Here is a 14,975-nt window from a genome sequence, read left to right on the forward strand (position 1 = left end):
ATTCAGAGTTGGAGTTCAAATGTCATTAAGAGTGTTAAGTTTGAGTCATGGATAAGAGTTTGAGACTTTGTGTGCACTAAATGTGGAATGGGAGGCAGGAGGGAGAAGAGGAGAACCAAGTTCTTGGACCTGGGAGTGGCGAAGGAGGTAATATACCCTCCAAATTCTTGGAATATGTAGAATGAGAGGAAAAAGTCAGACATGAAGAAATAGCATTTCAGTTCTGTCTGCACGTAGGAGATGCTTATGCTTTCAAGCCTAGATGGTGTTTCCACAGAGGAAAGTAGTAGAAAGATATACAAGAAGAAAATCTTAAGGACACGGGGGTTTCTCTTTCTCTCTCCTTCTCCCTCTGTCCTCTCCCCTCCCCCTTTTCATTGAGAGGCAAAGTTATTCAGAGACATTATAGAGAAACAGCAAGTCACTGAAAAAATTCCAAGTTCAGGAAGTGAGTGATGGCAATGCCTAGAGAGGGTGAGCAGCCAAGAGCTCCCTCCTAGCTGGCAATGCTCCCTTAGAACGGACATGTAGGCACCGACTGTCTTGGCTTCAGGGTGCTAAGTCAAAGCATAAGATTTATAGAAAAGATATGCCCATTTCATTTATTAAATCAGACTTCGGCTACATTATTGGCTATTACCTGTGACTTGGTAAGACATGAAAAAGTCTAGAGCAAATCTAATGAGGGCTTTTTATCTGTGTGGGAAAGGTCATTGCAAGCATCAAATATTGAATTTTAGATCAGTGCCACACTGAGTAGGTATATATTATAACTCAAATTAGACTTCAAAAGGACTAATTTGCTTGGGATTCTATCATTTAAAATAATCTCTTGTAATAAAACTGACTTTACAGGAAGATATTAATCACATACTTTAATGCTGTCCCTTCAAATTGTTTTAATGGGTACATTCGAACAGAATTTTAATTTTTCCAGTAAATTGACTTTTTTGTCAACTTAAAAGAGAATTTAAAGGATGATAGTAGAATGTAACAGTCAAATTTAAGTCCAGATTTTTCTTCATCGTTGGTATTAAGTAGTGATAGGCATGAAATATATCATTCAGTAAACTCTAGACCCAGGTCTGACTGAGTAATGACATACCTAAGTTAACCAAATATTAATACCATGTGCAATCTAGAGGACTCTATTTTTCTTCTAATTCTAAAGAAAGGATCAGGTGATCTTTTTGTAAGATGGAAGGAGAATGACAAATCTTCTGTGTCAGGGGGTGTCTTTTGTTGTTGGGTTGTTTGGGTTTCTTTCAGTTTTCTTTGGTAGCAGCTACACTCAATACAAAGTTATGTTCTATTTTTCCATTTCCCCCCAATAAACTTTATATAAACGGTGAAAGGTATGATGGGAAGACTCAGACTTTGGATAAATCAATGATAGTCCACAAGGTTGATTCCCCCCACCCCGCTCAGGTTTTAAGGTGGGGGCACTGCCAGTGGAATTCCCTGGAAGATGGACACTACAGACAAGACGGGCAGGAGCTTTCAGCTCAGGCCACATGCCTGATGCATGAGGCAGAGATGGGAGATTCGCCCAGAGAATTAGCAAGGCTCCCTATCCGCAGACTTAACATGAAGGACAACATGCGTGTTTTTATTCCTACCGCTTTGGGGGGAGGCAGGTATTTTCAAAGCAAAGGGTAATGCCTGAATTAAGCAGGCTGCCCATCTATAATACTTTCCTCACCCCTCCACTTGTTCACATAAGATGGGGATAAAGGAGAGTTTTTGCTTCAGGGACTGTACCTTGCCCAGCTTCTGTGCTGCATGTTAGCTCTCCATGGTATGGATTCCTTCATGATCATTGGATCCGTGTGGAGTCTATGGAAAGGAAGGGGCCATTAGCTGTTAAGGTCTTCACCTCTGGAGGAGTGAATCAGCAACAGGCTAAGAACTGCCCACTGCCATTCTCCATGGAGTCAGAACTCACCTGGACAGTTGCTAGCTGTAATTTGCATGCTAGGTGGTGCCAAATGACAGCCTGTCACACATACAGAGCATATAGTCAGCAGGGATCGCGGCTGGAGCGGCAGCCTCTGTGACCATACATTAACCAAGAACGCAACTGGTTCTGTCTAGATGAGCTGCTTCAGAAAGAGCAGAACTACTCCGATGATGTCTTGGCCAACATGATCAGCGAACCCAGAATCAGTTACGGAAACGATGCTCTCATGCCGTCTTTGACCGAAACGAAAACCACCGTGGAGCTTCTTCCTGTGAATGGGGAGTTCAGCCTGGATGACCTCCAGCCATGGCATCCTTTCGGGGTGGACTCCGTGCCAGCCAATACAGAAAATGAAGGTAAGAGTCCCTTCCTGGAGCCAAAAGCCTTCTGGTGTGTGCCCATGTGCTTTTTATTGGGATGACAGACCTGCCTCAGTATATAAGATGGAGAGCAATCAAGACAGTCATTTGCCCTCTGCATACACACGTGTGAGCCCACACCGATACATACCTACACACATACATGCACACATGTACACAAAAAGTAATAACTACACTAAGTTGTTACTACGTATCTATTAAAATAATATATCTATTACATAAAGAGGATTTGGGATTATTCTTTAATTTTTAATACTGCAAAGTAATTAAGCAGGTATTTGGTAGTACAGACAGTCCTGTTTCTACCTCCCCTTTCTCCTGGTAGATTCACATACATAGTGACACACATCTCCCAGCTGCCCAAGGTCAGCCAGTGCAACACAGGGAAACCACATCTCAAGATAAAAGTATGGAATAAAACACACAGGATGTGCCACATATCACTGTGTGTGAGGGGGGGCAGAGAGACAGCCTTGGACTCCCAGAAACCCACCTGCCTCTGCCTCTGCCTCCCATGTTCTAGAATTTGAGAATTTTTAAATTCTCGAGAAAGAATTTTTAAAAATTTCTCTCACCGAGAAATATTTTACTGCTTCCATGAAACCATGATCTCTGACTTGTGGCTATCAGAATGCCCACCTTTAATGAAGGGCACACACTGTGACCATCAGAGAGCTTTGGCAGGGCCTGAGTAATGAAATAGACAGACAGTGAGATAAGCTCCCTTGGCTACTGATTTTTGCATGAAGGTTCGGATTACACTAAATGCAGAAATAGACGACCAGGAAGCTTGCTTCGGAATTAAACGGTTTCTTGCTAAGCAATTTCAATGCAAGGCAACTGTCAAAATTACGGAACCTATGCTAAATGTTTCTTCCTACCAAAGTTCAAGGAGTTAAGTTTTTCTCAATCAAAGAATTTGCACACCTAGGTGATGTTGCTTTTCCACAGGAACTTTGGCAAAAATACCTGTTTAGGAAACAGCGTCTTGTAGTTTGCCATTTTTCCGTATTCAGTACTAATTGCACGCACACAAACACCTTGATTTCTTGAAACTGAGAATGTTTTCCAAGAAGGCAGCAGGATTTTACGTGTGACTTTCCTCAGTGTAAAAACACTGAGCAAGTTATTGGGGGGTTTTGTTTGTTTGGATTTTGGTTCGTTTGTTTGATTTTTGGTTTAGGGTTTTTGTATGTCTGTTTGTTTTTGAGACAGGATCTCTGTATGTAGCTCTGGCTGTCTTGGGACTCACTATGTAGACCAGGCTGGCCTGAGCTCACAGAGTTCTGCCTGCCTCTGCCTCAGGAGCTCCTGGTGAGCCAGCAGTTTTAAAAGATAGGCTGTAGAATTCCTTGTGTATTTTTTCACAGTATAACAACCCGATTTGTTTCTTTAATCGCAAAAATAAAAGGGAACTTATAAACATAATCAGACTAGATACTATCAGATACAACAGCAATGTTATTTGTCATGTATAAGTAATTGACTTTCCCATTTCTTAACATTATCCTAACAAAACAAGAAAATAGGTCATTTGACTTTCAAAGACCTGGGTACCTTCCATATACGTGGTGTTATATAAGTAGATACACTTGGGACCTTAAAAGTCATTTTTGCCCATGTGTAAACTCTGATGAGGTGTATGTGTGTATGAAAATGTACAGTCTTGTTTTATAAGCTCAGTGCACACTAGATTGTCTCTTTCCTTAATAGTGATAGCACACACTGTGACATGAGCTTTGGGAAATAATGTGCACATGTGTAGACACGCCATACATGTACACATGTGCACACACACACAGAGGGGGGAGAGAGAGAGAGAGACTTGAATATTGCCAAGAAGTCATGCAAGGCCTTATTTAGGTGCCTCTAGATGTATAGCCAGCATTCAGTGTTGTATTGCCTAGGTTTCATCTAAAGCAGACATTCTTGTTAAAGATCTGCTATTGGGGCTGGGGAGATATCTTAGTCAGTGAACAGTTTTGCCTTATGAGCATGGGGACCTGTGTTCAATCCCAGTACCAAAGTAAAAAGCTAGGCATGGTGGCTCTGAGGAGGTTTGGAGAAGTCGATCCTCGAAGCATAGTGACTAGCCTACTTGGTAAGGTCTTGGCCAATAGGAGATCTTGTCATAAAATTCAAAGTGGATGGCTTCTGAGGAATGACACCTAGGGTTGATCTCTGACCTCCACACGTGTGCAAGCGTGTAGACATGTGTGCATACACACATACACATGTACACTCCTGCTAATGGTTACTAGCAGGATCTCATACACCAGAAACAGGAGCGATTGGGAATGTAGTTAATAATGCAGGGACTCATCCACCACATGTGAGGACATCTATTCCGTCGGCGGCAGCACCAGCTTAACATAATGTCCCAGGAGACAACAGTCCTTACGACCTCCGAGTCTTGAGGTGTGAGTCTCCTCTTTAGGGTCCCAATACCTCACTCGAGCATATATTTTCAAAAGCCCTTCCAGCAATTAATGAGTTCTTGGTTTTTTCGGTTTTGTTTGATAGTCTGAGGGGTGAACCCAGAATTCGTGCAGGCTAAGCATGTGTCCTACTACAGACCTTAACTCCCGGCCCACAACAGCTCATCTTCAAATAAAACAAACCTGCAAAGTCTTCCTGGGAAAACAGTGTTGCGAATAACGCATAGAAATAACACAATCTTCGCTCTGCTTACCCAGTGGCACCCGTTCAGAACTGCAGGGGCTGAGGTGGGATGGCTCAGTGGGTAGCAACACTTGCTCTGCAAACATGAGGTCCTGGATTTGAATCTCCAGCACTCATATAAAACTCCAATCATGGCAGCATCTGTGTATCACTCCAGTGCTGGGGACAGACGCAAGTGGATCCCGAGGGGTCATTGGCCAGCCAACCTGCATGAAACTGTGGGCTTCAGGCCCAGCGAGAGGCCCTGTCTCAAGGCAGTAAAGCAGAAGGTGCTACAGGAGGATACAATAAGTCCTGCTCTGGCCTCTGATGAACAAGCACAGGTGCCCACCCTTACACACTCATGTATGTACACCACTCATAATGTGCACATACTGTACATGTAAAACAACTATGCAAAAATGCCATATTCATGAATAAAACTGGAGTGGATTCTGGATTCACATTATTGTAAACCCCTTACATTCAGTGGGAACTTAGAAAACCATGTAGATTGTGGGTTGCTGTGAGGACCCTATGTACAGCATTCAGTGTTCTGGATCCTCTCCCACTAAACGGCAGAGGTGCCTCTCTTTCTTTACCCTAGGGTCTAAACACACTCCCTTGGGGTGGTAGCCAGGACTTACCCCATATTTGTAATGACCAGGTTTGAGATTCCACGGCTGCTCTGCTGTGTGACAGGGCTCACATCTCTGAGCCTCTCCACCTACTGTCCAGTCTGAGGTCATTTGCATCTTCGTTCCTTGCTTAAAGGTAGTAGGAGAGCATTGAGTGGGGTAACATGGAGCAGCTCTTAGGAAAGTGCCTAGAACACACTCAAGAAATGACTTTTGAGGGGATCGGGATCTTGTTAGGAAGGCTTTGTCATTCTTTGTCCCAATGACTCACCATAAGCCTAAACATGACATCCTTCAAATTAATAAATACATAAGGGAGTATAATACTGTAATAGCTCCTGCTGCTCCCTTCCCTCAGAAATGTGTCCCCTGTTCTCCTCGCCTCTTTTTCACATGTGCACACCCTGAGCTACTAAAAATACCTACAGTTCTCAAAGGGTTTCCTCTCATTGTCCTTGACGCCCTTATCGGCGTTGCTTCAAATGCTTACCAGAAAAACGTTGTTTGTCTCAACAAAAATAGTCAAGATCAGTAGTTGCCTGGCTGTTTGGTTATTTTACCCGGAGCAAAGAGAGCTTAGTGGGTGGATGAGTATGATGAAGCAGTGTTTTCAGGGCACAGCAGGGCAGTTAGGTGCACAGATGAGCTCAGCAATTGGAAGGGTGAGTAATAACGGGCACAGAATCTGGCCACACTAAATCCCCGTGACCGTGATGTCCCACCCCTAGCCGAGGACATTGGCAGCTGATGACTCGGAAGAGACAGGCAATCGGTTCTCTTCAAAGATGTGGCCCGAGGTTCAGTAGCTGTCTCTCCATCAGTATGTATGTTAGCGGTGCTGAGTGAAATCCGTGGGTGGGAAAAGATGAAGAACACTTGAAACTGGGAGGGACTAGTGGGAGAGGGATGGAGGAGGAATGGGGAGTTGATCGAAGCACACTGAATGTATGAGCAAAATTCCCAAATCACTAAAAATAAATAAGTAGACAACAAACAAGTTTCATATCATAAATAATATCCTAACACTAAATTTTCCATATCAGGAAAATTTATCAGAATTATGTTCTTACCCAAGTTTAATGAATAGCACTTAATGTCTTTTAGGTTTTTATACACACTAATAAATTTTCGGCCTTGCCACAGTAATGGTGCATTATTATGAGACCGCCGTCCCTACATCCTGCTGCTATGCCACAGACACTGTCATTTCCCTGAGTCAAAGGCACATTTCCTAAGGTGTGGCTGTCAGAGTGAGTGGAGGGTCACACCAGTGGCTGCTGCGCCATTGAGCCCCCCTCATCAAGACAGGTAGAAAGTAGCCCCCCTTCAGCTAACTCCATTCTGCAGGAGCATACAATCACAGTGCACATTCCTGATGGTAAATGAGCTATAGAGAAACTGTAAATGTCATCGTTGAAATAACCAGACATTCAATAAACATCATCTTATAGCGTGAGAACTTCCTCTTATGGAAAAATGAAAATAATAACATCCATCTGTCTTTCTATTCCAGTGAGGACCAATAGTTGTAAAAATCGACTTGGAAAGTTCTCACGCTATAAGATGATGTTTACCCAGTCACCCACTTTGTTTGTGCAGAGCCTGGATTTCATCACTCCCTTCCCCCTTCTTTCTATTCCCCACCTTGTCAGTCTCACATGGGCAAAGTCAGAACCACTTCCGCCTCTTGATGTATCCGAATCTCTTAATGAGCTCAGAGATGTGATTTGCTCATATTATGAAGACAGCTCACTGTCAGTCTGTTCCCTAATGCCCAAGATGTTGGGCCATTATTCTTGCCAACATCTGCCATTCAGAACGGATTTGGGTTTGTGGTCTCCACTGGTTGCTTGGCCTGTGAGCCTCTGGAGGCTGAGCAGTTGAAACTGTTGCTCCCAAGGCCTCACGAACCTCACCTTGGCTTCCCTCCACTCTGTGCTCACGTTTCTCTCGTTTTCACACCTGCCAATCCTGACCCAGGGCACTTCCTCCTCCCTCGAGTTCTGCCCTTTAGCCACCTGTTAATCCTAAAGACTTGATTACCCTCTCCCTTCCTTGTTTCTTCAAAGATCAGTGTCAGCTCAGGGAAGTATTTCCCAACAATGCACAGCACCCTGGGAATGCCAACTGGTGCAGAACCGTGGTCAGGGAATTGTTGTACCTCTGCCATTGTTTTCTTTGGATCGGTCCCAGGATGCAGACAAAGGAATAATTGTGACTCTCAGCCAATACGAAAGGAAATGGTCTCATTTCACACAACTCAGCTGAATGTCATCTGTTCAGAAGAAACCTGCCCTTTCAAAAGAGAGACAGTGAGAGCCCGTGGGTTACCTCTCCTAACCTCAGCCTAAGAAGGAAATTGCCTCACTAAATAGCACATTGCGTGGTGAAGCTTTGCTCTCCTGGTAAAATCATATTTGCATTTCCTCTGGCCATCGACTAATCCTTTTGTAGTTAATTAACTGGAAAAAGAAGGTAAGGTTGGACAGTTGTAGAAGGAGATATCTTTAATGTTTACTGCTGGGCTGGGAATAATCTATTTTCTTTCCAATCAAAAGCCAGGAAACTACCTACCTCTAACCTAGCGCCGAGGAAATTCCACCCTCCCCAGCCTTCTTCTGTGATGCTGGTGCACATCCTGGGGAGTACTTTTATGAACAAACCAAGGAAGTGCGTTGGCACGCTGGCAGCGCTAAGCCTTTTGAAGTGGTACCCCTCCCATCCTTGATACCCGGAGGTTCTTTTTCCAGCTGATCCTTTTCGCACCTTGTTTACTGCACGCGCTTTTGCCCTGCTCTGTGTTCAGAAGCCACGACTTTAACCATCTTGATTTGTCTTGTTTGCTCTCTGTCTCTCGCTTCCGGCACCAGTCGAACCTGTCGATGCCCGCCCCGCTGCCGACCGAGGACTGACCACCCGACCAGGTACCTGCCTCTCCGCTCAGCACCTCAGGAAACGTGCCTCTCGGGGTTGCACGTGTTGCAGAATGCAATTTAGAACGACTATAGGCACCAAACTTGATTTCAAATTCTTTGCTTCTGCTAATGCTTCACTTCACAAGTTCCTACATGACCGACTTTTTTGTTTCTGAGCTTTCCTTTCGAAACTCAAAGCAAGTCTTTTCAAATATGGTGTTCTCTCTCTTGATTTCTTTCTTTTTATTAAGTGGGGATATGATTTAATAAATGTCTTCCAAGATGGAGGCACAGGGAGGTGTAGCTTCCAGTGGTGAATTAGGTCTTGCTACAGGCATCCCCTCTCTTTCTTGGTTAGTATTCATAGGGGTCCTTGAGTGGGCTCAGATTTCTGTTGGTTACGAAAACAGACACCATTTCCTAAAAATGCCATAATTGGTATTTCTCCAGACCCAGGAATACTTTTTGTCCTTTGTGGATTATATATACTTACTCTCAGCTGCTGCCTAAAATAGCACAACAGATGTATATGCATAATTTTGCATAGGAGCCCATTGTTTTTTATATTACAAATTTCTTCACTATCAAAATAGATACTTCTTTCTACACAGTTTCCCAAGATGAAAAAGAAATGTGTTTTGACCCACTGTTATATGTTTAGCCTCTGGCTAAACTTGATTTTAGGAATAATGTCACACCACGAGAGATGTAGAACATGCATGTATCTAGTTAATGGACAGCTTCACCCCGATGATAGTGGTCAACAAAGTGAATCAGAAAGAAGAACAGTGGTGAATTGAAAGATCTGTATATTCTAGATTTTTTTCAAATAATACATATCTTCCTTTTTGTTTGCCCCTAAATCCCATTAAATAGTTAACCTTCCTTGAGAACATCAGTAAAGGGAGGATAGTCTTTGTTTCCTGGTTCAGATTTATCCATAGCAAGATCAGAAATGGCTCTGATCTCGTCAATAAAGTCTCTAGCCTTGGCTTAGCCAGCCGTAGTCCCAGGTAGACTTTGAGAGTCCTTCCATTGTCATGACCCCATACTCTGATTCATGCTGTGGAGTCACACATTGACAGCTGAGCTCGTTGATCTGATGACCTCTTGTCTGAGTGCTCTTAAAGGCACCTTGAATTATAGTTAGTTGTCCACTATTTGGGCTCTGCTAACGTCCTCCTTAGTGCTAGTGTCAGTGCTCATTTCCAGGGAGCCAGCAGTTGGCTTTCCCTTTCTGCTCTGCCAGCTTGGTGAAGCCCAAGACCAGGGCCAGAACAATTTTTGCCACAACCAAAACTAGCTTAAGCTGGTCTTACCTCCAAGGCTTTTTTAAATGGCACTACTCGTTTTATGTTTAAAGGATGACGTATTTTTCATCTATAAACATAAAATGCAATATTGAGACTGATTTTTATCAAATTTCTATATTGTACAAGGATATATTTGTTATTGTCGAAATAATCGGGCACCCACTCATGCCACCAGCCAATTAATTTTTCACTTTATTTACTTTAACCTAAGACATAAAAGATACTTTCATACACTGACAGGCAGAGAGAAGAGCTAATGGCGTTCTACAGGCCAGGGAAAGCTATCTAATGTCATTGCTGCAGCGTAGCAGTGTTAGTCCATGAGAGATCAATGTAGTAAATTCTGTGGAGACTCAGAAAGAGTAAACAGTAAGGTCCCTGCTCCCAGGAGCCTGAAATAATGGGAAAAACACACTTTGCCTGTTTAGGAAGATGGGAAGACAAAAGACAGAAAGAGATACATGAAGGCACACAAAGATGTTTGTGTTGGGAGCAGCAAGGAGGAAATAAGGCTGTGTTACCAGTGAACTCCCTGGAAAGGAACTTTCCAGAAAGGGGAGTGTAAAATTTAAGGCACGTGGAGTGGAAAGGGGGAAAATCCTTCAGAAGATAGCCATCAAAGAGAAAGAATGTATTCACTGGACATGAGGAAGAATCTGCTAAGCCATGTTTATGAACATGGTACTTGCTGGAAAGGTCTGAGGAGCTATGTAGGCTCCATCTGTGCTTTGTGCTTGCAATGAGTCTGCCAAGTCTTTAGATTCCCTGTAATACATTCCTATGATGCCTACATTGCATTAACAACTCCATATGTTGTCTACACTGGATTAATACCTCCCCATGTTGTTTATATTGGATTAATACCTCCTTGTGTTGCTGATATGTTTTAATAACGCTATAGCCACACTTCATGAAACCACCACACGTTTGGCTCTACTGTACCAAATTGCCTTTTTGCACTTTCCAGACATAGATACCCTTTCCAGAAATGCCCTATGCCTTTGTTTTTGAACAATCGTTCTTGTCGCTCCAAAACAAAGCAAGGCTGTGAGTTTTGGCTTACTGCTACCCAGCACAACCCCCTTTGTTACGTCATCATGACGATTTCTTCCCTTTCGCATCTGAAAAGCCAGCATGTTGTAACTTTTAGAATATAGTGTTACCCACAAGCCACAACAATAGTGACGCTGATTTCTGGACATAGTGACTATCACAGCTACTTAACTCCTTCTGGAATGTTCCCAGGGAAAGCAGACTCTGAAAGACAATAAGAAAACACATTAGCGGGCTCTTCACTTGATTTATTGAGCTACCCTTCCATTACACCCTATCCCCAACCTTCTCCAGGCCTAACAATCCAGTTTTATGACCCGCAAGAGATATTTTCCTGTTGATTTATTTCCTCATTCTATCATTTTGTTAATCTCTTTGTAATGGTACTCCTAAGTGTGTAGAACGTCTTCCAAATTATATACATGCTAAACATGTAATGGTACTCCTAAGCGTGTAGACATCTTCTGAATTGTATACATACAAAACAGAAATGAAACATCTTTTCTCTTTAACTTCTAAAATGTATTTACATTTTAGTTTTAAGCCTCGAATTATTATTTGAATCATGGCATACTGTAACAGTTGGTCCAAGAATCGTGTATCCATGTGTAGAGAAGGAAGAATTAGGTAATAAATTCTGTTAGTCCCAAAGAAGCATTTTATATGTTGTACGCTCCTGCTTTATATAGTCAGCAGATGAAGCAATTCCATGTGGTGTGGATAACTAGAGAGCTAGGCTGCTTAGGTCAACGGATTCTGTGACTGGCAATGCTTGCTGTGCATAGAAATGTGAACGTAATTTATCTGTAATTAGAACAAAACTCCAAAGTGATCGTTTTGTTCTCCCAGGTCAGTAATGTTCATTTTCAAAGCTTTGCGTTGTTTTTTTTTTCCTTTGAAGTAATGACAGCCCATAGAAATGCACACATAATGAACCATAGGCCACTAAAACCAAGTCAACATTTCTCAGGTACAAATTTAACCCAACATCCCAGCCAGCACTGAGTTTTTCCTTCCCTCCCTCCCCTTTAGAATTACAGCATGTGTTTGGCCGTAGGAATATTGTTTTCAAATTTCCTTAGACTTTTTGCTTGATAGGCAGTGGTTAATGGTTTAAATCTAGGATGTAATTTTTTTCTTGAAGAAGTTCCTTAATCTATTTTTCTAAAAGTTCTGCCCTAGAAAGAAATTTTGGCAGCCTTTGTCTCCTTGTGTGGCTAATTGATTATCCTACATACTCTGTGTTTCGTGTAGGTTCTGGGCTGACAAATATCAAAACGGAAGAAATTTCTGAAGTGAAGATGGATGCAGAGTTCGGACACGATTCAGGATTTGAAGTTCGTCATCAAAAACTGGTATGCGAAATGATTTCCTTCTCCCCACAACTGTGTGTCTGCCCAAATGGCATGCTAACACTTGGCTCATCCTGTGCCAAACCTGGGAAGGAAAACTAAAACCAAACGCTTGCCTAGATCATCACGAAGTTCTGAGGAAAAGTAAATGGAGCTGTGTGAGCTGCTCTTCCTGACCAGAAGCAGCTGAGCCCGGCGGGCAGTTAAAAGTGTCACGGACTTCGGTGCCCCAGCCACGTCAGCCGATGTCCGTGCACTACGCTTTCTAGGCATATGGGTTTTCCAGGCTGAACATAACTAATCCCAATATCCAAAAATGAAAGCTCTACCACTTACTTCCCGACCCTTGGCAGAATACCACGAACAAGAAACTTGACACCGTGAGCTTTTGAAAGGGAGTCTCTAAAACTCTGTTTAGGCTAGATGTGAACTGTGTGTAGGACACATCAATGAATTTTGTTTCGCTTTGGTTCTGATCTCCAGATCAGATCATCTCCTCACATAAATACAGAAATTGCAGAATCCAGATTTCTGAAACCCTTCTGGTCATAACTATTCCCCATCTATTACAGTTTTATTTGAAGAATCAGGGTCTCAAACATGCAAACAGCACATGTGTCTTTTGAACATTTTTTATGCTGTTTGCTCAACTTCCCATCTGCAAGTAGAGCTTTTCAGTCATCTGTCCACCCGTCCACTCCTCCCACCTCCCAGGATTTCATTTGTCTTAGAAGGGGAAAGAGTGGAGACCCTGTTAGGGTGGGTGGAGGCAAGGGGTGACCCTGACTCTTCATCTTCCCATTAGTGCCCGTCGCCAAAAACCTTGGGCCAAGAAGATAGTGGTTTCTTTTAAGACAATGGCATTTTTCTTCCTAATGTTAGAACTGGGAAGGATAGAAAAGCAAGTGTCTTCTTCATAGCCACACAGGGGTTATATAATTTCCCTGCATTTCAAGTGTGCAAAGTCCCAGATGGTTAGAGTTCCTCCCCTGTTATCAGTTATAATAAAGGGCTAAAGTAAAGAAGACAATTCTTTCATGCATTCGGTGATGAAGCAAAAAATGGTGATAAAATTCTTGCAGAGTGATGCTTGATAAGTATCCCAGCACTGCTGTTCCACAGAGTAAGTGTGCCTGCAGTCTGATGCCTTTATGGGTTCTAAATGTCTTTCCAGTGGCTATAAATAAAGTGTATTGATCCTAGTATGAAATTCCAAAAGAAAAAGCTTTTATTGTTTGGCTTCTCATCTCTGAATTATTGTAGCAAATCCAAAGCTGGCTTGGGATTCAGATTTGCATTAATTTTTTTCCAGAAAAAAAAAAAAAAAAACAACGTTAGCGTAGTTTTCCCTGGCAAGTTTGTTGCTGTGTCGGGTATTGTGAAATCAGGGATGCTCCTGATCCGGCTGGAGCTGAAAGGTTTGAAAACAAAACTGGGGGAACTGCTGAAGGACTGGGCGCTGGGGCAGAGAGCTGAAGATGAAGGCAGAGTCGCGCTTTCCTGAGCTGATGTCATGGACGCCCTTCTGAGTAATTGCATGAACTCCTGTAATGGGACAGTGACTAATGGCAGTAGCAGCAATTAGGGGCATCAGCTCCCTCCACTGTGCTAGCTGATAAGATAATGCACTATAATTAGTGCAGTGAATATTGCAGAATTACAGTATTTCCTTAAAGACATAGGGATATGTCCAGACTCACATTTATTCCTGATTACTTCACTGTAGTATCATTAGCTAATTAATGATTTCCTTTAATAAATATGTTGAGCTAGCATATTTGGCTAGCAAGGGGACTAATTATGAACCGTTTCTAATTTTGTTGCAGATGCACCGTGAGTAACATCCGCTTAGAAATTTTTTTATCTGCTCTCATTTACTTCATCTTTGCAAATTGCCAGTGTGATAGATTTAGCGATGAAAATCGGTCATTCGCCTGTCTTGAAGCCGCGTTGAAAGACTTATTTAGAGAGCTGTTTTCACTGACTTACATAATGAATGTGGTGTATGGTTAGGAATAGTCCTTCCCCCTCCCCACCACTTTTTTTTATCTACCATAAGATCATCTCTTATATAACAAGATGATTACAGTGAGGTCTGTATCTGTTATTCCACCTAAGTAGACAAAGCTGAAAAAATAATGGTTTGCTTTTGTAGGGAGCATAGAGAATATATATATATATATATATATATATATATATATATATATTAGAGGATTTATCACAGTGAATAAATTTCTTCTTTGTGATGGTGTCAGAATTCTTCTTGTGTTTAATATAAATGACCAGAGTAAAGCAGTCAATTTTAGTTTCTAGAGACAATATAATACAGTATGAGCTGTTTGTAACTCTGAGATCCTCTTTGCCTATTGCTTCCCTTTGGAAACGTGGCGCTTTTAAAGCACAGAGTGCATCTCATGGTTAACTGAATGTGACTGAGCTATTGCGCTGTGAAGTAGGCAACTGGGCTGTCCTTGTCCCTCTGATCGCCTCCTGTGTTTCGGGGTCTTTATATATAGACCATACAGGTTTGAAAACTAGCTAAGGGCAGAAAAGTGCTCACCTGTGTCCAGAACTATGCTGGGCACCTCTATGGTTTTTACCAGACACTTAGCTGTCAAAGAATTTCACATCTCTGCAGACTTCTGTTTTGAGAAGTACTGACTTCTGAGAACCTGGGAAGCCATGCTTTACTCATTGGTAGGG

General features: G+C 42.4%; 1 protein-coding gene across 6 annotated transcripts in view; it reads left to right on the top strand.

Annotated features, from left to right (window-relative positions):
* Nucleotides 1–14,975, top strand: part of App (amyloid beta precursor protein) — a 228,801-nt gene that overhangs the window by 204,910 nt on the left and 8,916 nt on the right. For 3 of the 6 annotated variants that reach the window (XM_048422326.3, XM_048422328.3, XM_048422330.3), the window contains 3 exons: nt 2,095–2,316; nt 8,510–8,563; nt 12,175–12,275. In XM_048422326.3, coding sequence (XP_048278283.2) covers nt 2,095–2,316; nt 8,510–8,563; nt 12,175–12,275 — 377 coding nt within the window. The remainder of the gene's footprint in view (nt 1–2,094; nt 2,317–8,509; nt 8,564–12,174; nt 12,276–14,975) is intronic. The other 3 variants (XM_048422327.3, XM_048422329.3, XM_048422331.3) reach the window with 1 other exon arrangement.

Source organism: Myodes glareolus, chromosome 2 (genome assembly GCF_982192425.1).
Source record: "Myodes glareolus chromosome 2, mMyoGla1.1, whole genome shotgun sequence".
Lineage (NCBI taxonomy): Eukaryota > Metazoa > Chordata > Mammalia > Rodentia > Cricetidae > Myodes > Myodes glareolus.